The 24,797-nt window shown below is 42.0% G+C and overlaps 1 protein-coding gene across 1 annotated transcript in view; it reads left to right on the top strand.

The window, feature by feature from the left end:
* The window catches only part of LOC110508253 (piezo-type mechanosensitive ion channel component 2), a 210,139-nt gene that overhangs the window by 181,568 nt on the left and 3,774 nt on the right, over positions 1-24,797 (top strand). The window contains exons 40-51 of the mRNA XM_090225642.1: positions 5,760-5,942; positions 6,056-6,350; positions 7,170-7,302; positions 7,414-7,561; positions 7,737-7,951; positions 9,952-10,110; positions 11,082-11,229; positions 14,618-14,806; positions 14,927-15,022; positions 15,156-15,325; positions 20,167-20,283; positions 24,015-24,086. Coding sequence (XP_090081768.1) covers positions 5,760-5,942; positions 6,056-6,350; positions 7,170-7,302; positions 7,414-7,561; positions 7,737-7,951; positions 9,952-10,110; positions 11,082-11,229; positions 14,618-14,806; positions 14,927-15,022; positions 15,156-15,325; positions 20,167-20,283; positions 24,015-24,086 — 1,925 coding nt within the window. The remainder of the gene's footprint in view (positions 1-5,759; positions 5,943-6,055; positions 6,351-7,169; positions 7,303-7,413; positions 7,562-7,736; positions 7,952-9,951; positions 10,111-11,081; positions 11,230-14,617; positions 14,807-14,926; positions 15,023-15,155; positions 15,326-20,166; positions 20,284-24,014; positions 24,087-24,797) is intronic.

Raw genomic sequence — 24,797 nt, 5'->3', positions numbered from 1 at the left:
TATAGTCTATGACAGACATTGACACTGCTACACTGCTATAGTCTATGACAGACGTAGACACTGCTATAGTCTATGACAGACGTAGACACTGCTATAGTCTATGACAGACGTAGACACTGCTATAGTCTATGACAGACATAGACACTGCTATAGTCTATGACAGACATTGACACTGCTATACTGCTATAGTCTATGACAGACGTAGACACTGCTATAGTCTATGATAGACATAGACACTGCTGTACTGCTATAGTCTATGACAGACATAGACACTGCTATAGTCTATGACAGACATAGACACTGCTATAGTCTATGACAGACATTGACACTGCTATAGTCTATGACAGACTATGGGATGCTATGGGATGCAATGGGATGCTATGCTATGGGATGCTATGCTATGGGATGCAATGCTATGGGATGCTATGCTATGGGATGCTATGCTATGGGATGCTATGCTATGGGATGCAATGCTATGGGATGCTATGCTATGGGATGCTATGCTATGGGATGCTATGCTATGGGATGCAATGGGATGCTATGCTATGGGATGCAATGCTATGGGATGCTATGCTATGGGATGCTATGCTATGGTATGCAATGCTATGGGATGCTATGCTATGGGATGCTATGCTATGGGATGCAATGGGATGCTATGCAATGGGATGCAATGCTATGGGATGCAATGCTATTGGATGCTATGCTATGGGATGCTATGCTATGGGATGCTATGCTATGGGATGCAATGCTATGGGATGCTATGCTATGCTATGCTATATAGAAGTATGAATTTAATATATTGCACATGTACTTTCTTTGATAGTTTTACAGGTATTACAATCCTTTAGATGAATATGTATAGTCTATGACCCTACACAATGAGTGTCTCTAAATTAACACAAATATCAGGATACTTATCTCTAAGGAAGCCCCTGAAGAAAAATACAATATTTGTGATGATATAATCCCAGACTATTTACATTTGACATTTTAGTCATTCAGCAGACGTTCATATTCAGAGTGATTTACAGTCAGTTCATTTATCTGAAGAACAGTCAGTGCATTAATCTGAGGAACAGTCATTAATTTGTCTGAAGAACAGTCATTAATTCGTCTGAAGAACAGTCAGTTTATTCATCTGATGAACAGTCAGTTTATTAATCTGAAGTCATTCATCTGAAGAACAGTCAGTTCATTAATCTGAAGTCATTCATCTGAAGAACAGCCAGTTCATTCATCTGAAGAACATTCAGTTCATTAATCTGAAGAACAGTCAGTTCATTAATCTGAAGTCATTCATCTGAAGAACAGTCAGTTCATTCATCTGAAGAACATTCAGTTCATTCATCTGAAGAACAGTCAGTTCATTCATCTGAAGAACAGTCAGTTCATTCATCTGAAGAACAGTCAGTTCATTCATCTGAAGAACAGTCAGTTCATTCATCTGAAGAACAGTCAGTTCATTCATCTGAAGAACAGTCAGTTCATTCATCTGAAGAACAGTCAGTTCATTCATCTGAAGAACAATTACATTTACAATATCAAACAAGATAATATAAATCATAAAACAGTTATGTATATTCTTCTGTAGAACAGTCAGTTCATTCATCTGAAGAACAGTCAGTCATTAATCTGAAGAACAGTCAGTTCATTCATCTGAAGAACAGTCAGTCATTCATCTGAAGAACAGTCAGTTCATTAATCTGAAGTCATTAATCTGAAGAACAGTCAGTTCATTCATCTGAAGAACAGTCAGTTCATTCATCTGAAGAACAGTCAGTTCATTAATCTGAAGAACAGTCAGTTCATTCACCTGAAGAACAGTCAGTCATTCATCTAAAGAACAGTCAGTTCGTTAATCTGAAGAACAGTCAGTTCATTAATCTGAAGTCGTTAATCTGAAGAACAGTCAGTTCATTAATCTGAAGTCATTAATCTGAGGAACAGTCATTTTATTGTCTAAAGAACAGTCATTAATTTGTCTGAAGAACAGTCAGTTTATTCATCTGAAGAACAGTCAGTTCATTCATCTGAAGAACAGTCAGTTCATTCATCTGAAGAACAATTAAATTTGCAATATCAAACAAGATAATATAAATCATAAAACAGTTATGTATATTCTTCTGGAGAACAGTCAGTTCATTCATCTGAAGAACAGTCAGTCATTAATCTGAAGAACAGTCAGTTCATTCATCTGAAGAACAGTCAGTTCATTCATCTGAAGAACAGTCAGTTCATTCATCTGAAGAACAGTCAGTTCATTCATCTGAAGAACAGTCAGTTCATTAATCTGAAGTCATTAATCTGAAGAACAGTCAGTTCATTAATCTGAAGAACAGTCAGTTCATTCATCTGAAGAACAGTCAGTCATTCATCTAAAGAACAGTCAGTTCGTTAATCTGAAGAACAGTCAGTTCATTAATCTGAAGTCGTTAATCTGAAGAACAGTCAGTTCATTAATCTGAAGTCATTAATCTGAAGAACAGTCAGTTCATTAATCTGAAGTCATTAATCTGAAGAACAGTCAGTTCATTAATCTGAAGAACAGTCAGTTCATTCATCTGAAGAACAGTCAGTCATTCACCTAAAGAACAGTCAGTTCATTAATCTGAAGAACAGTCAGTTCATTAATCATAAAACACACATCACGAGAAGAGAGATACCACAACATTACATAAAGAGAGACCTAAGACAACAACACAGCATGGTAGAAACACATGCCAGCACAGCATGGTAACCACACAACATGACAGCAACATGGTAGCAGCACAACATGGTAGCAGCACAACATGGTAGCAGCACAACATGGTAGCAGTACAAAACATGCTACAAACATTAGGACAGACAACAGCACAAAGGGCAAGAAGGTAGAGACAACGATACATCACGCGGAAGCAGCCACAACTGTCAGTAAGAGAGTCCATGATTGAGTCTTTGAATGTAGAGATTGAGATAAAACTGTCCAGTGTTTTTTTCAGCTCGTTCCAGTCGTTACCTTCAGCGAACTGAAAATACGAGCGACCCAGGGATGTGGGTGCTTTGGGGACCTTTAACAGAATGCGACTGGCAGAATGGGGGTTGTATGTGGAGGATGAGGGTTGCAGTAGATATGTCAGATAGGAGGAAGTGAGCCCTAAGAGGGTTTTGTAAATAAACATCAACCAGTGGCTTTGTGCCGGGTATACAGAGATGAGGAGTTTAGAGTTCAGGAATGACGAGAGCACCTTACCTGCCGATCTATAAATTACGTCTCCGTAATCTAGCATGGGTAGCATGGTCATCTGAATCAGGGTTAGTTTGGCAGCTGGGGTGAAAGAGGAGTGATTATGATAGAGGAAACCAAGTCTAGATTTAACCTTAGCCTGCAGCTTCTCTCTACTGAGAGGAGGACAGTGTACCGGACGATGGGGGGGGCAGACTTCTTACGGAGCCACATTACCTTCGTCTTGGAGGTGTTCAGAACAAGGCTAAGGGCAGAGAAAAGCTTGTTGGACACTAAGAATGCTTGGTTGTAGAGCATTTAACACAAACTCCAGGGAGGGGCCAGCGGAGTATAAGACTATATCATCTGTATATAAATGGATGAGAGAGCTTCCTACTGCCTGAGCTATATTGTTGATGTAAATTGAGAAGAGCGTGGGGCCTAGGATCGAGCCTTGGGGTACTCCCTTGCCTCAGAGACAACAACACTCCTTAGCCGATCCATAAGAATGGAATGGTCTGCTGTATCAAAAGCTTAAAAATAGCAGCACAAAATCAAGGGCAGTGGTGACATAATTTAGGATCTTTAAGGTTATACCTCATAATGACAAAGTGAAAACATGTTTTTTTAAATTTGTGCAATTGTTTTTGTAAATGAAATACGGAAATACACTATATATACAAAGGTATGTGGACACCCCTTCAAATTAATGGATCCAGCTATTTCAGCCATACCCATTGCTGACAGGTGTATACAATCGAGCGCACAGCCATGCAATCTCCGTAGACAAACATTGGCAGTAGAATGGCTTTACGGAAGAGCTCAGTGACTTTCAATGTGGCACTGTCATAAGATTGCCAACAAGTCAGTTCGTCAAATTTCTGCTCTGCTAGAGCGGCCCCGGTCAACTGGAAATGCTGTTATTGTGAAGTGGAAACGTCTAGGAGCAACAACGGCTCAGCCACGAAGTGGTAGACCAAACAAGCTCACAGAGCGCGTAAAAATGGTCTGTCGTTGGTTGCAACACTCATGACCGAGTTGGGAGCTTCATGAAGTGGGTTTCCATGGTTGAGCAGCCGCACACAAGCCTAAGATCACCATGCGCAACGCAGTGGAAAAGTGTTCTCTGGAGCTTCACGCTTCACCATCAGGCAGTCCGACGGACGAATCTGGGTTTGGCGGATGCAAGGAGAACGTTACCTGCCCGAATGCATAGCACAAACTGTAAAGTTTGGGGGAGGAGGAATAATGGTCTGGGGCTTTTTGTCATGGTTCAGACTAGGTCACTTCGTACCAGTGAAGGAAAACCTTAACGCTACAGCATACAATGACATTCTAGACGATTCTGTGCCTCCAACTTTGTGGCAACAGTTTGGGAAAGGCTTTTTGCTGTTTCAGCATGACAACGCCCCAGTGCAAAAAGCGAGGTCCATGCAGAAATGGTTTATCGAGATCGGTGTGGAAGAACTTGACTGGCCTGCACAGAGCCTGGACCTAAACCCCATCAAACACGTTTGGGGTGAATTGGAACGCCGGCTGCGAGCCAGGCCTAATCGCCCAACATCAGTGCCCGACCTCACTAATGCTCTTGTGGCTGAATGGAAGCAAGTCCCCAGTAGATGTTCCAACATCTACTGGAAAGCCTTCCCAGAAGACTGAAAGCCAGTATAGCAGCAAAGGGGGGGACCAACTCCATATTAATGCCCATGATTTTGGAATGAGATGTTTGACAAACAGGTGTATACTTTTGTCCATGTTGTGTATTTTTTTTGGTGCAGATTTGTGGGACGCTCTTCAAGGGGAAATGAATCGTTATGAGTAAGGAACTATGACAATAATTCAAATAAACACGTTAATCTATAAAAAAAAAGAACAACTTTGTCACAGAAAATAGATGATTTGCATTATGGATCAGATGAGATGGAGGTCATTACCACTAATAAGGACATTTTAGATATGCCGCAGAATGTTTAAACACACCAAGATGTTCCACGAGCAGATGTCCACATACTTTTGGTCATGTAGTGTATCTCATTTATTCACATCTCTGAGTCAATACATGTTAGAATCACCTTTGGCAGCGATTTCAGCTATGAGTCTATCTGGTCTCCACTAAGTGCTTTGCACACCTAGATTGTACAGTATTTGCACGTATATTGTTTTTATAAATCTTCAAGCTCTGTCAAGTTGGTTGTTGATCATTGCTAGTCAGCCATTTTCAATATTATAATATATAATATTATATATATAATATTTAAAAATATTCATTTTCGGGGTTTGAAAAAATGAGTGCAGAATGCTAACTTCCGTTCGTGTAAGCTGGCAGTTGATGATGACATAAACATGTATTGGGGTTGACCTCCATACCATTATACTCTGATTTTTTACCTCAACATAGTGTGAAAGACATAGAAACAGTAGGCACATTTTTCTGGGGGGCAATCAGGAAATTGAGTGGCGTTGCCATGGCATTTCCATTGTTTCAGCGAAATTCGATGGGATCTCTTTACTGCACCTATACTATTGTCGGGTTTTGCTTGCATGTCTTCTCTTCTAGGTCGCCATCGTCATCAAGTACTTCTGCCAGTTTGGCTTTTTCCCCTTCAACCAGAACCCGAAGGTGAACGGGAATAAACCCTACCACCCTCCAAACATCATCGGAGTGGAGAAGAAAGATGGATACGTCGTCTATGACCTCATACAGCTTCTGGCGCTCTTCTTCCACAGGTCCATCCTGAAGGTACGGCTGATCTAGGATCAGGTCTTTCAGGTCTTTCATCGTAATACAATGTGATTGTTTTGTTTCGTACTCTTATTGGTACCCTACCTTTCCTCTGCACTCTCCCGTCGTAGTGTCATGGTCTCTGGGACGAAGACGACCTCAAGGACACCAAGAAGGAGATCCTTCGCCAGGACACTGAGTCGAAGGAAGAATGGAAGGAGAGGGACGCCACTCCCGTGCCGTCCTACCCCCGCGAGAGGAAGGGGTCGACACAGACCCTCAGGTCTATAAATCTGGGCGTGGGCACCTCCGTGGACTCCATGCACTACCTCCAGCAACAGCAGCAGATCTACCAGAGAAGAAAGAGCTCCAGTGGAGGGTCTCATATCTCCCACCAGTCAGTCCACTCTGTACGCTCCAAGAGAGGTCAGGGACATACTTTACTTGGCTACTTTATGTTTACGTTCCACATGTTAGTCATTTAGCAGACGCTCTTATCCAGAGCGACTTAGTGAGTGTCTTCCATTTTCATATTTCTTCGTGCTTGTCCCCCGTGGGATTCGAACCCACAACCCTGACATTGCAAGTGCCATGCACTCTATACTCTACTTTCCTTGGCTACTTACTGTATGTTATGTGGCTACTTACTGTACTTTACTGTATTTGGCTACTTACTGTACTTTATGTGGCTACTTACTGTACTTTCCTGTATTTGGCTACTTACTGTACTTTATGTGGCTACTTACTGTACTTTCCTGTATTTGGCTACTTACTGTACTTTACATGACTACTTACTGTACTTTATGTGGCTACTTACTGTACTTTACTTGACTACTTACTGTACTTTACTTGACTACTTACTGTACTTTACTTGACTACTTACTGTACTTTACATGACTACTTACTGTACTTTACTTGGCTACTTACTGTACTTTACTTGACTACTTACTGTACTTTACTTGACTACTTACTGTACTTTACTTGACTACTTACTGTACTTTACATGACTACTTACTGTACTTTACTTGGCAACTTACTGTACTTTACTTGGCTACTTACTGTACTTTACATGACTACTTACTGTACTTTACTTGGCTACTCACTTAACTTACCAACTTATTTTACTTAGCTAATTAGCCACTTTACTTAACAATAGGGATGGGGCCTTGCTCAATACATTTAGAGATGTAAGCTCATTAAATCTAGCCTTTAGCGCGTTGACATGCGTTGCCATCGTTTCCCCAGGCAGCACCAACTCCAGGAACAGTAGCCGTAGAGATGGGAGTGAGGTGTCAGTGCAGCAGAAGACCAAGAAACAGCTGATCATGGAGAAACTCAAAGAACAGATGATCAAAGCCAAGACCTTCACTATCAAGAGGTGGGCTTGATTGATTGATTGATTGATTAATTGATTTATTAAATGGCTCAAACATAATATAAAATTAACCTAACATAATATTCTTGTACATTTGTTTTGTATTCTCTCCAGGACCATGAAGGTGTACCTGCCCATCCGTCAGTTCTTCTACAACCTGGTCCATCCAGAGTACAGCGCTTTGACAGATGTCTATGTCCTCATGTTCCTGGCCGACACCGTCGACTTCATCATCATCGTCTTCGGTTTTTCTGCTTTTGGGGTACGTACGTGTAGCTAGTCTCTTTACATTTGACACGATCTTATCATCCCGTCGGAAACAGTCAGCAGGGTCCTGTGTGCCTCAGTTGGTCTTGGCAACACCAAAGTTATGGGTTCAATTCCCGCTCTGATCACATATTAAAAATGTGACATTAATTACTTCTTCTTCTCCTCAGAAACACTCAGCGGGAGCCGACTTCACGTCGTCTCTGTCGGAGGACCAGGTTCCCGGAGCCTTCCTGGTGATGATTCTGATCCAGTTTGGGACCATGGTGGTGGACCGGGCCCTGTACCTCAAGAAGACAGTGCTGGGAAAGGTCATCTTCCAGGTGATCCTGGTGTTCGGGATCCACTTCTGGATGTTCTTCATCCTCCCCGGACTCTCTGATAGGTAAATACTCACCTTGTGATGTTCATTTGTTAATTGGTTAATTAGTTACGGGATCCATATCTGTACGTTCTTCATCCTGCCCAGACTCTGAGGTAACAACCATTCCTAACACTTCCTATAAATACCCTCTTCATAATGCATCATAATCACATGTATAATGCTTTATATACTAATGGTCATCATTTATTTCTGGATGTTCTTCATCCTGCCTGGAGTCGCTGAGAAATAGACTTCCCTCCTTTCTGTGTTAATTAGCTAATTCATCTGATATAAATTCATTTGATTGATTTAATTAGTTAATTTGTAAACACATACATTTTTTCACATCTGCATGAGTCCCTATGGGGTAGGGGCTTATGATCGATTAAGGATGTATCATTAGTAACCGTGTTTATCATTAGTAACCGTGTTCAGCATTAGTAACCGTGTTCAGCATTAGTAACCGTGTTCAGCATTAGTAACCGTGTTCAGCATTAGTAACCGTGTTCAGCATTAGTAACCGTGTCTATCATTAGTAACCGTGTTCAGTATTAGTAACCGTCTTTATCATTAGTAACTGTGTTCAGCATTAGTAACTGTGTTCAGCATTAGTAACCGTGTTTATCATTAGTAACCGTGTTTATCATTAGTAACTGTGTTCAGCATTAGTAACCGTGTTTATCATTAGTAACCGTGTTTATCATTAGGAGCCGTGTTTATCATTAGTAACCGTGTTCAGCATTAGTAACTGTGTTCAGCATTAGTAACCGTGTTTATCATTAGTAACCGTGTTTATCATTAGTAACCGTGTTCAGCATTAGTAACCGTGTTTATTATTAGTAACCGTGTTTATCATTAGTAACCGTGTTTATCATTAGTAACCGTGTTCAGCATTAGTAACCGTGTTTATCATTAGTAACCGTGTTTATCATTAGTAACCGTGTTCAGCATTAGTAACCGTGTTTATCATTAGTAACCGTGTTTATCATTAGTAACCGTGTTTAGCATTAGTAACCGTGTTTACATTAGTAACTGTGTTTATCATTAGTAACCGTGTTTATCATTAGTAACCGTGTTTATCATTAGTAACTGTGTTCAGCATTAGTAACCGTGTTCATCATTAGTAACCGTGTTTATCATTAGTAACTGTGTTCAGCATTAGTAACCGTGTTCAGCATTAGTAACCGTGTTTATCATTAGTAACTGTGTTCAGCATTAGTAACCGTGTTCAGCATTAGTAACCGTGTTTATCATTAGTAACCGTGTTCAGCATTAGTAACCGTGTTCAGCATTAGTAACCGTGTTCAGCATTAGTAACCGTGTTTAGCATTAGTAACCGTGTTTATCATTAGTAACTGTGTTCAGCATTAGTAACCGTGTTCAGCATTAGTAACCGTGTTTAGCATTAGTAACCGTGTTTATCATTAGTAACCGTGTTCATCATTAGTAACCGTGTTTATCATTAGTAACCCTGTTTATCATTAGTAACCGTGTTTAGCATTAGTAACCGTGTTTAGCATTAGTAACCGTGTTTATCATTAGTAACTGTGTTCAGCATTAGTAACCGTGTTCAGCATTAGTAACTGTGTTTATCATTAGTAACCGTGTTTATCATTAGTAACCGTGTTTAGCATTAGTAACCGTGTTTATCATTAGTAACCGTGTATATCATTAGTAACTGTGTTCAGCATTAGTAACCGTGTTCAGCATTATTAACCGTGTTTAGCATTAGTAACCGTGTTTAGCATTAGTAACCGTGTTTATCATTAGTAACTGTGTTCAGCATTAGTAACCGTGTTTAGCATTAGTAACCGTGTTTAGCATTAGTAACCGTGTTTAGCATTAGTAACCGTGTTTAGCATTAGTAGCCGTGTTTAGCATTAGTAGCCGTGTTTAGCATTAGTAACCGTGTTTAGCATTAGTAACCGTGTTCAGCATTAGTAACCGTGTTTATCATTAGTAACCGTGTTTAGCATTAGTAACCGTGTTTATCAGGGTTTGTACCTCTGTCCACTTTGCAGGCGTTTCAATGAGAACACAGTAGCCAAGCTGTGGTACTTTATCAAGTGTATCTACTTTGGGCTGTCAGCCTATCAGATCCGCTGTGGCTACCCCACCAGGGTCCTGGGTAACTGCCTCACCAAGAGCTACAACTACACCAACCTCTTCATGTTTCAAGGGTGAGTTTGGACACGGTAGTAAGACATTGTAGTAAGACATTCAACTCATATATTCAGGTCACATTCAACATGCAGTGACTTGGGAAAATATTCAGACTCCTTTTTGTCACGTTACAGCTAAAACCTACCCACAATACCCCATAATGACAAATCGAAAACCTTTTAGAATTTTTTTTAATTGCAAATTTATGAAAACATTTAAAACAGAAATACCTTATTTACATCGGTATTCAGACCCTTTGCTATGAGACTCGAAATTGAGCTCAAGTGCATCCTGTTTACATTGATCATCCTTGAGATGTTTCTACAACTTCTCTGGATTCCACCATTGGAAAACCTGCTCCAAAGTGCTCAGGACCTCAGACTGGGGCGAAGGTTCACCTTCCAACAGGACAACGACCCTAAGCACACAGGCAAGACAAGGCAGGAGTGGCTTCGGGACAAGTCTCTGAATGTCCTTGAGTGGCCCAGCCAGAAACCGGACTTGAACCTGATCTAACCTGAAAATTGCTGTGCTGCGACGCTCCCCATCCAAGGCTGTAATCGCTGCCAAAGGTGCTTCAACAAAGTACTGATTAAAGGGTCTGATACTTATGTAAATGTGATGTTTAAGTTTACATTTTTTTTTACATTTGCTAAATTTTCTACAAACCTGTTTTTTGCTTTGTCATTATGGGTTATTGTGTGTTGATTGATAAGGGGGAAAAACGATTTAATCCATTTTAGAATAAGACTGTAACTTAACAAAATGTGGAAAAAGGGGTCAAGGGTTCTGAATACTTGTCGAATGTACTGAATACCCCTGTTGCACAATGTGCAAGTCTCAAATTGTGCACCAGGGTTGTAGTACTCGAGTCCCGGACTCGTAACTTGACTCAGACTCGACCAGTAGTCACAAATTCTCTCTCCCTTGCATAATTCAACATGCTATATATGAGAAATAGGCTGTGAATTGAGTGTTCCCCTTCCAGGTTCCGTATGATCCCGTTCCTGTCTGAGTTGCGTGCGGTGATGGACTGGGTCTGGACCGACACCTCTCTGTCTTTATCCTCTTGGATCTGTGTGGAAGATATCTACGCTCACATCTTCGTCCTCAAGTGCTGGAGGGAGTCAGAGAGGGTAGGTTGTGTATCCTCCACCGAAAGATTCACACCTCTTTACTTTTTCCACATGTTGTTGTGTTACAGATGGAAATTCAGATGGATTAAATTGGGATTATTTTTTTTGTCACTTGCCTGAACACAATACCCCATAATGTCAAAGTGAAATGACGTTTATAGAGATTTTTACAAATGAATTAAAAATGAAAAGCTGAAAGGTCTTGGGTTAATAAGTATTCAACCCCTTTGTTATGGCAAGCCTAAATAACTTCAGGAGGTACCCTCAGTCCACACCTATAGTCCTCCTCCCCTCTCCAGTGGTATCCTTAGTCCATAACTATAGTCCTCTCCCCTCCAGTTGTATCCTCAGTCCATAACTACAGTCCTCCTCTCCAGTGGTATCCTCAGTCCACACCTATAGTCCTCCTCTCCCCTCCAGTTGTATCCTCAGTCCATAACTACAGTCCTCCTCTCCAGTGGTATCCTCAGTCCACACCTATAGTCCTCCTCCCCTCTCCAGTGGTATCCTTAGTCCATAACTATAGTCCTCTCCCCTCCAGTTGTATCCTCAGTCCATAACTACAGTCCTCCTCTCCAGTGGTATCCTCAGTCCACACCTATAGTCCTCTCCTCTCCAGTGGTATCCTCAGCCCATAACTATAGTCCTCCTCTCCTCTCCAGTGGTATCCTCAGCCCATAACTATAGTCCTCCTCTCCTCTCCAGTGGTATCCTCAGTCCACACCTATAGTCCTCTCCTCTCCAGTGGTATCCTCAGTCCATAACTATAGTCCTCTCCTCTCCAGTGGTATCCTCAGTCCATAACTATAGTCCTCTCCTCTCCAGTGGTATCCTCAGTCCATAACTATAGTCCTCCTCTCCAGTGGTATCCTCAGCCAATAACTGTAGTCCTCCTCTCCAGTGGTATCCTCAGTCCATAACTATAGTCCTCCTCTCCAGTGGTATCCTCAGTCCACACCTATGGTCCACTCCTCTCCAGTGGTATCCTCAGCCCATAACTATAGTCCTCATCTCCAGTGGTATCCTCAGTCCATAACTATAATCCTCCTCTCCAGTGGTATCCTTAGTCCATAACTATAGTCCTCCTCTCCAGTGGTATCCTCAGTCCATAACTATAGTCCTCCTATCCAGTGGTATCCTCAGCCCATAACTATAGTCCTCCTCTCCAGTGGTATCCTCAGTCCATAACTATAGTCCTCTCCTCTCCAGTGGTATCCTCAGTCCATAACTATAGTCCTCTCCTCTCCAGTGGTATCCTCAGTCCATAACTATAGTCCTCTCCTCTCCAGTGGTATCCTCAGTCCACACCTATAGTCCTCTCCTCTCCAGTGGTATCCTCAGTCCATAACTATAGTCCTCCTCTCCAGTGGTATCCTCAGTCCACACCTATAGTCCTCTCCTCTCCAGTGGTATCCTCAGCCCATAACTATAGTCCTCCTCTCCAGTGGTATCCTCAGTCCATAACTATAGTCCTCTCCTCTCCAGTGGTATCCTCAGCCCATAACTATAGTCCTCCTCTCCAGTGGTATCCTCAGTCCATAACTATAGTCCTCTCCTCTCCAGTGGTATCCTCAGTCCATAACTATAGTCCTCCTCTCCAGTGGTATCCTCAGTCCATAACTATAGTCCTCTCCTCTCCAGTGGTATCCTCAGTCCATAACTATAGTCCTCCTCTCCTCTCCAGTGGTATCCTCAGTCCATAACTATAGTCCTCCTCTCCAGTGGTATCCTCAGTCTAAACTATAGTCCTCCTCTCCAGTGGTATCCTCAGTCCATAACTATAATCCTCCTCTCCAGTGGTATCCTCAGTCCATAACTATAGTCCTCCTCTCCAGTGGTATCCTCAGTCCATAACTATAGTCCTCTTCTCCTCTCCAGTGGTATCCTCAGTCCATAACTATAGTCCTCTCCTCTCCAGTGGTATCCTCAGCCCATAACTATAGTCCTCCTCTCCAGTGGTATCCTCAGTCCATAACCATAGTCCTCTCCTCTCCAGTGGTATCCTCAGTCCATAACTATAGTCCTCCTCTCCTCTCCAGTGGTATCCTCAGTCCATAACTATAGTCCTCCTCTCCAGTGGTATCCTCAGTCCATAACTATAGTCCTCCTCTCCAGTGGTATCCTCAGTCCATAACTATAGTCCTCTCCTCTCCAGTGGTATCCTCAGTCCATAACTACAGTCCTCTCCTCTCCAGTGGTATCCTCAGTCCATAACTATAATCCTCCTCTCCAGTGGTATCCTCAGTCCATAACTATAGTCCTCCTCTCCAGTGGTATCCTCAGTCCATAACTATAGTCCTCTTCTCCTCTCCAGTGGTATCCTCAGTCCATAACTATAGTCCTCTCCTCTCCAGTGGTATCCTCAGCCCATAACTATAGTCCTCCTCTCCAGTGGTATCCTCAGTCCATAACTATAGTCCTCCTCTCCAGTGGTATCCTCAGTCCATAACTATAATCCTCCTCTCCAGTGGTATCCTCAGTCCATAACTATAGTCCTCCTCTCCAGTGGTATCCTCAGTCCATAACTATAGTCCTCTTCTCCTCTCCAGTGGTATCCTCAGTCCATAACTATAGTCCTCTCCTCTCCAGTGGTATCCTCAGTCCATAACTATAGTCCTCCTCTCCAGTGGTTTCCTCAGTCCATAACTATAGTCCTCCTCTCCAGTGGTATCCTCAGTCCATAACTACAGTCCTCTCCTCTCCAGTGGTATCCTCAGCCCATAACTATAGTCCTCCTCCCCTCTCCAGTGGTATCCTCAGTCCATAACTATAGTCCTCCTCTCCAGTGGTATCCTCAGTCCATAACTATAGTCCTCTTCTCCTCTCCAGTGGTATCCTCAGTCCATAAATATAGTCCTCTCCTCTCCAGTGGTATCCTCAGTCCATAACTATAGTCCTCCTCTCCAGTGGTTTCCTCAGTCCATAACTATAGTCCTCCTCTCCAGTGGTATCCTCAGTCCATAACTATAGTCCTTTCCTCTCCAGTGGTATCCTCAGCCCATAACTATAGTCCTCCTCTCCTCTCCAGTGGTATCCTCAGTCCATAACTATAGTCCTCCTCTCCAGTGGTATCCTCAGTCCATAACTATAGTCCTCTCCTCTCCAGTGGTATCCTCAGTCCATAACTATAATCCTCCTCTCCAGTGGTATCCTTAGTCCATAACTATAGTCCTCCTCTCCAGTGGTATCCTCAGTCCATAACTATAGTCCTCCTATCCAGTGGTATCCTCAGTCCATAACTATAGTCCTCCTCTCCAGTGGTATCTTCAGTCCATAACTATTGTCCTCCTCTCCTCTCCAGTGGTATCCTCAGTCCATAACTATAGTCCTCCTCTCCAGTGGTATCCTCAGCCCATAACTATAGTCCTGCTCTCCCCCTCCCTTCCAGAGATACCCCCAGCCGCGGGGCCAGGCGAAGAAGCCGCTGGTGAAGTATGGGATGGGAGGGATGATCGTCTTGCTTCTGATCTGTATCATCTGGTTCCCTCTACTCTTCATGTCTCTGATTAAGTCTGTGGTGGGGGTGGTCAACAGGCCACTGGACGTCTCCTTCTCCATCACCCTGGCCGGGTTCCAGGTGCTGTAACAGCTCAGAACTAAGGCTCTACTACTGATAGGTCCATCAGTTGATCGGGATCAGTCAGTCAGACAGTTTTTTTTCGTTCTGTAGATTACATCTCTATGTTATGTTTTCCAGCCCATCTTCACTATGAGTGCTCAGCAGAACCAGCTCAGAGAAGTCTCCAAACATGACATCCATGGCACCTTCATGAACTCATACCAGTCCTATCCTGTAAGTACACGGTTACAAGTATTTTATGCGACTACTGTGTGTGTTGTCTCACTGGGTTGGTGGCCGAACATGGGACAAATCTCCATAGTAACCGAGGGACAATATTCTCATCCCTCCTCTCCTCCCCCAACAGGAAGCGATGCGGTGGTTGGAGTACTACATGCCAGAGGATCTGACCATAGCTGAGTTGGAGGGCAGCTCTAACAGTCTGTGGACCATCAGTCCTCCCAGTAGAACTAACATCATGGAGATGCTCAGCTCCAAGGAGCAGTTCCCCATCACTGTAGCTTGGTCTATCCAGCGGTAAGAACAGTTCCCCATCACTGTAGCTTGGTCTATCCAGCGGTAAGAACAGTTCCCCATCACTGTAGCTTGGTCTATCCAGCGGTAAGAACAGTTCCCCATCACTGTAGCTTGGTCTATCCAGCGGTAAGAACAGTTCCCCATCACTGTAGCTTGGTCTATCCAGCGGTAAGAACAGTTCCCCATCACTGTAGCTTGGTCTATCCAGCGGTAAGAACAGTTCCCCATCACTGTAGCTTGGTCTATCCAGCGGTAAGAACAGTTCCCCATCACTGTAGCTTGGTCTATCCAGCGGTAAGAACAGTTCCCCATCACTGTAGCTTGGTCTATCCAGCGGTAAGAACAGTTCCCCATCACTGTAGCTTGGTCTATCCAGCGGTAAGAACAGTTCCCCATCACTGTAGCTTGGTCTATCCAGCGGTAAGAACAGTTCCCCATCACTGTAGCTTGGTCTATCCAGCGGTAAGAACAGTTCCCCATCACTGTAGCTTGGTCTATCCAGCGGTAAGAACAGTTCCCCATCACTGTACCTTGGTCTTATGCCAAATCCTGACTCTGGGACTCTGGGATTTCGTCGGGCCAGGCAATGTTTTTCCACTGATAGGAACCCAGTGTGGTTGTCTGCCTCAATAGCCAATCCGTGACAAGGAACGAAGGGTTGTGCGTTCAGATTGGAACGTCTGACTGAAATACGGGACAAATCAGAATGAGTGGTGTTTGAATTTGTTAAAGTGCAGGACATGATTGTTTGGTTGTGGGACAGAGCGACAAAATGCAGAACTGTCCTGTGCAATCTGGGACATGTGGTCACCCTACCTTCACCAAAGCAGTCATTCTGAGTGCAGGTTGTGGTGATAAAATATTCCTCTGGCTGGATTCCGATAGGAATTACTAATCACTTCACAAACCACCATATTGTGACTTGCAGGTCTGACGTGGCCTATGAGCCAGGATTTTCAGACCACAATGTCAAGGATAATTAGGCCTTAACTAAAGTCTGAGGATAACTAGGTTATAACTAAAGCCTGAGGATAACTAGGCCTTAACTAAAGTCTGAGGATAACTAGGTTATAACTAAAGCCTGAGGATAACTAGGCCTTAACTAAAGTCTGAGGATAACTAGGTTATAACTAAAGCCTGAGGATAACTAGGTTATAACTAAAGCCTGAGGATAACTAGGTTATAACTAAAGCCTGAGGATAACTAGGCCTTAACTAAAGTCTGAGGATAACTAGGTTATAACTAAAGCCTGAGGATAACTAGGTTATAACTAAAGCCTGAGGATAACTAGGTTATAACTAAAGCCTGAGGATAACTAGGCCCTAACTAAAGCCTGAGGATAACTAGGTTATAACTAAAGTCTGAAGATAACTAGTTTATAACTAAAGTCTGAGGATAACTAGGTTATAACTAAAGCCTAAGGATAACTAGGTTATAACTAAAGTCTGAGGATAACTAAAGTCTGAGGATAACTAGGTTATAACTAAAGATTGAGGATAACTTGGTTATAACTAAAGTCTGAGGATAACTCAAGTCTGAGGATAACTAGGTTATAACTAAAGTCTGAGGATAACTAGGCCCTAACTAAAGCCTGAGGATAACTAGGTTATAACTAAAACCTGAGGATAACTAGGTTATAACTAAAACCTAAGGATAACTAGGCCCTAACTAAAGTCTGAGGATAACTAGGTTATAACTAAAGCCTGAGGATAACTAGGTTATAACTAAAGTCTGAGGATAACTAGGTTATAACTAAAGCCTGAGGATAACTAGGTTATAACTAAAGCCTGAGGATAACTAGGTTATAACAAAAGTCTGAGGATAACTAGGCCCTACCACTGAGGATGGATCACTCTCCAACACTATCTTACGTCATTATAGTGGGCAGCTGAACACGGTATACTGGAAGCACTCGGTTTGTTATTTTAACTAAGGCATAGCCAGTCTTTGTTAAACATAAATACCGAACTTGTTTTTGCATGGATTCCACGACACGGTTAACTTTTAACAACTAGGTCCGCTATTTCTTCACCTGTAATCCTGCTTATAACAGACAGGTTAAAGTCTGCTTGAAAAGAGCCGCTAACCCAGCTAAACTGCTAACGTTAACCATCACCTGCTTAACAGACAGGTGAAAGTCTGCTTGAAAAGAGCCGCTAACCTAGCTAAACTGCTAACGTTAACCATCAAGCTAACGAAGTTAGTCCCAGATCTGTTTTCCCATGGAGCCCTCTTCGTCTGGAGAGGTAAATGAATGATCCCAGATCTGTTTTCCAATGGAGCCCTCTTCGTCTGGAGAGGTAAATGAATGATCCCAGATCTGTTTTCCCATGGAGCCCTCTTGGTCTGGAGAGGTAAATGAATGATCCCAGATCTGTTTTCCCATGGAGCCCTCTTCGTCTGGAGAGGTAAATGAATGATCCCAGATCTGTTTTCCCATGGAGCCCTCTTCGTCTGGAGAGGTAAATGAATGATCCCAGATCTGTTTTCCCATGGAGCCCTCTTTGTCTGGAGAGGTAAATGAATGATCCCAGATCTGTTTTCCAATGGAGCCCTCTTCGTCTGGAGAGGTAAATGGTTCCAGCGCTGAAGGATCTGTATCTTCTACGCTTTGTTTCAGGACAAACTGGATCACTTAGAGTTCCAATGCGGCAATAGTTTACTTGCAGAGGATTATAGGCTTGAGGTGACTTCCTTGATCATGGAATTCTTACCTTTTCTACACCGGTGGCTGGGCGGTGTTCACGCGTGTTGAATGCATCTCCGTCTTGTCGTTTGTCGTTATCCGACTGGCCGGTGTTGCCCGGAGTTTGTTCGCCAGGGGAGCCATCTCCTGCCTCTCCTCCCCCATTTGATAGCGGAGTCGAAGGAGCACAGCAAGAAGAGCATGACAATCAACGATGGTCGCATGTCACGAGCCATGGAAGCCGAAGACAGCGGCCTGCTGCAAAGCAGCCTACACTCCCAGCGAGAGGCCCGGAGAGGATACAAACAACAAATAGTTTCGCCGCCCTAGAGCCTGATCTCCCTGCACCTTTTTTGCTGGGGGTGCAGCAGGCAACGGGAGTAGGTGTCACAGCCACTTGGGAGAACCATTTTTCTGGAGGCAGAGTACTTGTAGAAAATGCCTGGGGATGGTCTCTGAACAGTGGGAGGGGGCTTAATTAGCCTCTGGATTTGGGTGGGATAGGCTGGGAGAGACTCCTGCCATTGTTGGGCTTTGACAGCTCTCACTTCACACCTCAGTGGTAATTGAAGTTGTATCTTGTCTGTCCTAGCAGGCTTGGCAGCCTGAATTTAGCGTTCAGTCCCCATAAAGTAAAATATAGCATTGTAATGTACTTTATTTTTTATTTTTCATCTTGGCTTCCAAAATAGCATCAAACCAAACATTACTCACTCCAGTTCCAGGTTGGATGGTGTCCTCAGGTCTCTGCTGTTTGTTTGCCAGAGCACCCACTGTATATCTTGGAAAAAGGAATCCTTGGTAGTAGGAATCCTTCCAGGTAATTTTGCCCAAAATCAGGTTGTAGATTTTGAGATTTGATCTGGGGTGAAGGTTATGCTGTGGAGGGTAGCATCCTGTATATGTCCCTGCCCAAAAAAAATCTAAATGTATCTAACTCCAAATCTATCTTTTTATAAAAACATGCTGAAACATGCAGGAGCTCACATGCAGCTGTGTCTCTCTCTCTCCCCTCTGGAATAAAAATAAAAAGAGTACTGATTAGTAGAGTTTAGTAGAGTAGAGTGGGGATTAGTAGAGTAGAGATTAGTAGAGTTTAGTAGAGTAGAGTAGGGATTAGTAGAGTAGAGATTAGTAAAGTGTAGTAGAGTAGAGTAGAGAGTTTAGTAGAGTAGAGTAGAGTTTAGTAGAGTAGAGTAGGGATTAGTAGAGTAGAGATTAGTAGAGTATAGTAGGGATTAGTAGAGTAGAGATTAGTAGATTAGAGTTTAGTAGAGTAGAGTAGAGATTAGTAGAGTAGAGATTAGCAGAGTAGAGATTAGTAGAGTAGAGTAGGGATTAGTAGAGTAGAGATTAGTAGATTAGAGTTTAGTAGAGTAGAGTAGAGATTAGTAGATTTTAGTAGAGTAGAGTAGGAATTAGTAGAGTAGAGATTAGTAGAGTAGAGTTTAGTACAGTAGAGTAGGGATTAGTAGAGTTTAGTAGAGTAGGGATTAGTAGAGTAGGGATTAGTAGAGTAGGGATTAGTAGAGTAGAGATTAGTAGAGTAGAGATTAGTAGAGTAGGGATTAGTAGAGTAGGGATTAGTAGAGTAGAGAATAGTAGAGTAGAGAATAGTAGAGTAGAGATTAGTAGAGTAGAGATTAGTAGAGTAGAGATTAGTAGAGTAGAGAATAGTAGAGTAGAGATTAGTAGAGTAGAGAATAGTAGAGTAGAGATTAGTAGAGTAGACATTAGTAGAGTAGAGATTAGTAGAGTAGAGATTAGTAGAGTAGGGATTAGTAGAGTAGAGATTAGTAGAGTAGAGAATAGTAGAGTAGAGATTAGTAGAGTAGAGATTAGTAGAGTAGGGATTAGTAGAGTAGAGATTAGTAGAGTAGAGATTAGTAGAGTAGAGATTAGTAGAGTAGGGATTAGTAGAGTTTAGTAGAGTAGGGATTAGTAGAGTAGGGATTAGTAGAGTAGAGATTAGTATAGAGAATAGTAGAGTAGAGATTAGTATAGAGAATAGTAGAGTAGGGAATAGTAGAGTAGAGATAAAAATGAATCAGCCATACAGATTCATTTTAGTCACATAAATGTGTCATAATACTTTTTGGCTTTATAATCTCATAAACCTGTTTGAGATTTGAAATGATCTGATCATTACAATCAGGAACCTGACTCTGGGAGCGAAGGCTGAGTTTGCGACTGGGAAGAAAGTGACGTTCCTGGATGAGGCAACCAAACTGGAGCTGAGCCTACTGCTCAACGGGACCAGACGAGACAGAGTGTGAGTGTACTTTCTATTTATTTGTCAATTAATTTAAAAAAAAATATATATAGATATATCAAACTACTTTTATTCTATAGCTTGAATCAGGAGTTGAAACAATAATGAAGCTCAGCGTCTCTGTTTTGAAGAAATATTTCACTTTCAAAATTGTAACAATGTTTTAAGCCTATGCAGTGTTTGTTTACATTTACAAACATATATTTTGGGGTTCTGATGAAGTATGACAGTTGAATTAAACTCATGAGGCATTTATACCATAAAACTTCAACGCTGAGTCTGAAAAAGCAGTCTGTTCCTTTTAGACAGGCAATGGCACGCATTTTAGCAAATAAACATTTGTTTCACATGAATGCCGGGTCTAAATGAACTATTTACCATTAATTACCATGAATTGTTTGATTTGTTACATTCAGTGGTGGAAAAAGTACCCAATTGTCATACTCAAGTATAAGGAAAGATACCTTAAAAGAAAATGACTCAAGTAAAAATGAAAGTCACCCAGTAAAATACTACTTGAATAAAAGTCTAAAAGTATTTGGTTTTAAAGTATAAAAAGTAGAAATAATTTCAAATTCCTTATAGTGATCCCTTCATGTGCCAATCCCGTTAATGGGATTGATTTGACAACACCCAGTGAAATAGCAGCGTGCCAAATTCAAAAACAGAAATACTCATAATAATAATTAATAAATCATACAAGTGTTAAACATGGGTTTAAAGATGAACTTCTTGTTAATCCAGCCACAGTGTCAGATTTCAAAAATCAAATCAAATCAAATTTATTTATATAGCCCTTCGTACATCAGCTGATATCTCAAAGTGCTGTACAGAAACCCGGCCTAAAACCCCAAACAGCAAGCAATGCAGGTGTAGAAGCACGGTGGCTAGGAAAAACTCCCTAGAAAGGCCAAAACCTAGGAAGAAACCTAGAGAGGAACCAGACTATGTGGGGTGGCCAGTCCTCTTCTGGCTGTGCCGGGTGGAGATTATAATAGAACATGGCCAAGATGTTCAAATGTTCATAAATGACCAGCATGGTCGAATAATAATAAGGCAGAACAGTTGAAACTGGAGCAGCAGCACGGCCAGGTGGACTGGGGACAGCAAGGAGTCATCATGTCAGGTATTCCTGGGCATGGTCCTAGGGCTCAGGTCCTCCGAGAGAGAGAAAGAAAGAGAGAATTAGAGAGAGCATATGTGGGATGGCCAGTCCTCTTCTGGCTGTGCCGGGTGGAGATTATAATAGAACATGGCCAAGATGTTCAAATGTTCATAAATGACCAGCATGGTCGAATAATAATAAGGCAGAACAGTTGAAACTGGAGCAGCAGCACGGCCAGGTGGACTGGTGACAGCAAGGAGTCATCATGTCAGGTAGTCCTGGGGCATGGTCCTAGGGCTCAGGTCCTCCGAGAGAGAGAAAGAGAGAAGGAGAGAATTAGAGAACGCACACTTAGATTCACCCAGGACACCGAATAGGACAGGAGAAGTACTCCAGATATAACAAACTGACCCTAGCCCCCCGACACATAAACTACTGCAGCATAAATACTGGAGGCTGAGACAGGAGGGGTCAGGAGACACTGTGGCCCCATCCGAGCCAAAAAGGCTTTACGACGAAAGCAAACCATGCTATTATCTGAGGACAGCACCCCATCAAACAAACACATGAAAATCATACTTCAACCCGCCAGGCTCGACACAAAACTCAGAAATAGTTAAGATTTCCCTTCACTGAAAAACAGTCCTAGACCATTATTCCCCCTCCACCAAACTTTACAGTTGGCGCTATGCATTCGGCCAGGTAGCGTTCTCATGGCATCCGCCAAACCCAGATTCGTCCGTCATACTGCCAGATGGTGAAGCGTGATTCATCACTCCAGAGAACAGGTTTCCACTGCTCCACAGTCCAATAGTGGTGAGCCATGTAAACCCCAACAAACAGTTATTGTGCTGACATTGCTTCCAGTCCACATACTTTTGTGTGTAATAGTGTAACATATTTCATCTAATAAACTGCATGCAATCCCAAGTCATAGTGGGAGGACCACGATATGATGGTTATTATATCAATATTTGCACATTAAAGCGTTTCCTCCGCCATTTCTCACATAATTAATTTTACTGACACAAAAAGATCTCATCTTGTCTAGCGTGTGTTATCTTGTCGACATTTGGAAAGTTTACCGAAAAAATTGCTGTTTCCATCAGGCCTGTTGTGACATTTTGTGTCCAACCTACTCTACTCGCAAAAAAGGTTGGATGGAAACCTGGTTACTGTGTGTAAATGATAACAGGTTAGTGCAGGAAATTAAGAAATTGATTAAATTGCAGAAAGTAAATGCTGGAATTAAACAATTAACTATGAGCAAATGAGCAAAAGCTGTGTGCATTAAGGAAATAGACGACTGGCTCAAATAGAAGCCTGTCTTTAAAACCTCTTGAGACTTGGGGGCAGTATTTTGATGTTTGGATGAAAAACGTGCCCAAAGTAAACTGCCTATTTCTCAGGCTCAGAAGTGAGAATATGCATATAATTGGCAGATTAGAATAGAAAACAGAAAGTTTCCATGCGAGAGCCACTGGAGCGAGACCTTTTCTCTCTCTCTCCTATTGAAAAAGCTACCGTCCGGTTGAAATATTATCGATTATTTATTGTAAAAACAACCTGGGGATTGATTATAAAAAAACGTTTGATATGTTTCCACAAACTTTACGGATACTATTTGGAATTTTCATCTGCCCGTCGTGACCGAAAGAGCTTGTGGATTACTAAACAAAACGCGCCAACCAAATGGAGGTTTTTGGATATAAAGAGAATCTTTATCGAACAAAACGAAAATGTATTGTGTAACTGGTAGTCTCGTGAGCGCAAACATACGAAGATCATCAAAGGTAAGAGATTAATTGTATTGCTTTTCTGACTTTCGTGACCAATCTACTTTGCTGCTAGCTGTTTGTAATGTTTTGTCTGCTGAGAGAGATGTCCTCACATAATCGCATGGTTTAATTTCACCGTAAAGCTTTTTTTTAAATCTGACACGTCAGGTGGATTAACAACAAGCTAAACTGTTGCACTTATGATTTTATGAAAATTCTATATTTTTAGTAATTTAATTTGAATTTGTCGCTCTGCAATTCACAGGATGTTGACGAAAATGATCCCGCTAAAGGGATCGGTGCGCCAAGATTAATAAGCGCCTGTTCAGTGATTTACGCAAATAAAGGCCCAGGCTATTAATTGAAGTTTTACGGCATGTTATATTCTGATTACACCAAACATTAGGAACCTTTTTTCCTCAGAACAGCCTCAGTTCGTCAGGACTCTACAAGGTGTCTTAAGCATTACACAGGGATGCTGGCCCATGTTGACTCCAATGCTTCCCATAGTTGTGTAAAGTTGGCTAGGTGGTGGACCATTCTTGATAAACACAGCAACCTACCCTGCTCAAAGGCACTTAAATATTTTGTCTTGCCCATTCATCCTCTGAATGGCACAGATACACAATCCATGTCTCAATTGTCTCAAGGCTTAAAAATCCTTCTTTAACTGGTCTCCTCCCCTTCACCTACACTGATTGAAGTGGATTTAACAGGTGACATCAATAAGGGATCACAGCTTTCACCTGGATCCACCTGGTCAGTCTACGTCATGGAAAGAGCAGGTGTTTATCTATGTCATAACTGTTGTTAGTAACAAACAGCCTGTTGTGTTCTTCTGTTACCAGGGTGATAAAACATGTCTTCCCGCGGTACCTCCGAGCCCCTAGTGACTCCGAGGCCAAGCCAATAGAACAACTGTATAAAGGTAAAGCAGCATTTAAACACCGTGTGAATCACACCGTGATATTTAAACTGTAAACATGCATTACCTTTCAATGTGACATGAACACAACCAGTCGTGATATTTTCATATGATTGTCTAAACAAATCACTTCAAAAAGCAGGCTACCTGTGCATGTTCGTCCACTCCAAAATAATTCCAGCATCCAAACTGCAAGTGTACTTGTGCATGTAAATAGGCATCTGTTACAAAACACCTGAAGTGTTCCTAGTGACATTCAGCTATTGAGTAGGTCTATATTGAGTAGGTCTATATTGAGTAGGTCTATATTGAGTAGGTCTATATTGAGTAGGTCTATATTGATTGTCTATATTGAGTAGGTCTATATTGATTAGGTCTATATTGATTAGGTCTATATTGAGTAGGTCTATATTGAGTAGGTCTATATTGAGTAGGTCTATATTGAGTAGGTCTATATTGATTGTCTATATTGAGTAGGTCTATATTGATTAGGTCTATATTGATTAGGTCTATATTGAGTAGGTCTATATCGATTAGGTCTATATCGATTAGGTCTATATTGAGTAGGTCTATATCGATTAGGTCTATATCGATTAGGTCTATATTGACTGATGCGTCTTGCTGACAAATGTAACTTTTTTGTAGCCTGAAAAGTCAGGACACCTCAAATGGGGCTAAAACTGTCCTGGAAAAAACGTGATGAACC

Source organism: Oncorhynchus mykiss, chromosome 28, assembly GCF_057628025.1.
Source record: "Oncorhynchus mykiss isolate SJ-2025 chromosome 28, ASM5762802v1, whole genome shotgun sequence".
NCBI classification, from domain to species: domain Eukaryota; kingdom Metazoa; phylum Chordata; class Actinopteri; order Salmoniformes; family Salmonidae; genus Oncorhynchus; species Oncorhynchus mykiss.
This window is presented reverse-complemented; position numbering and strand designations above follow the sequence as displayed.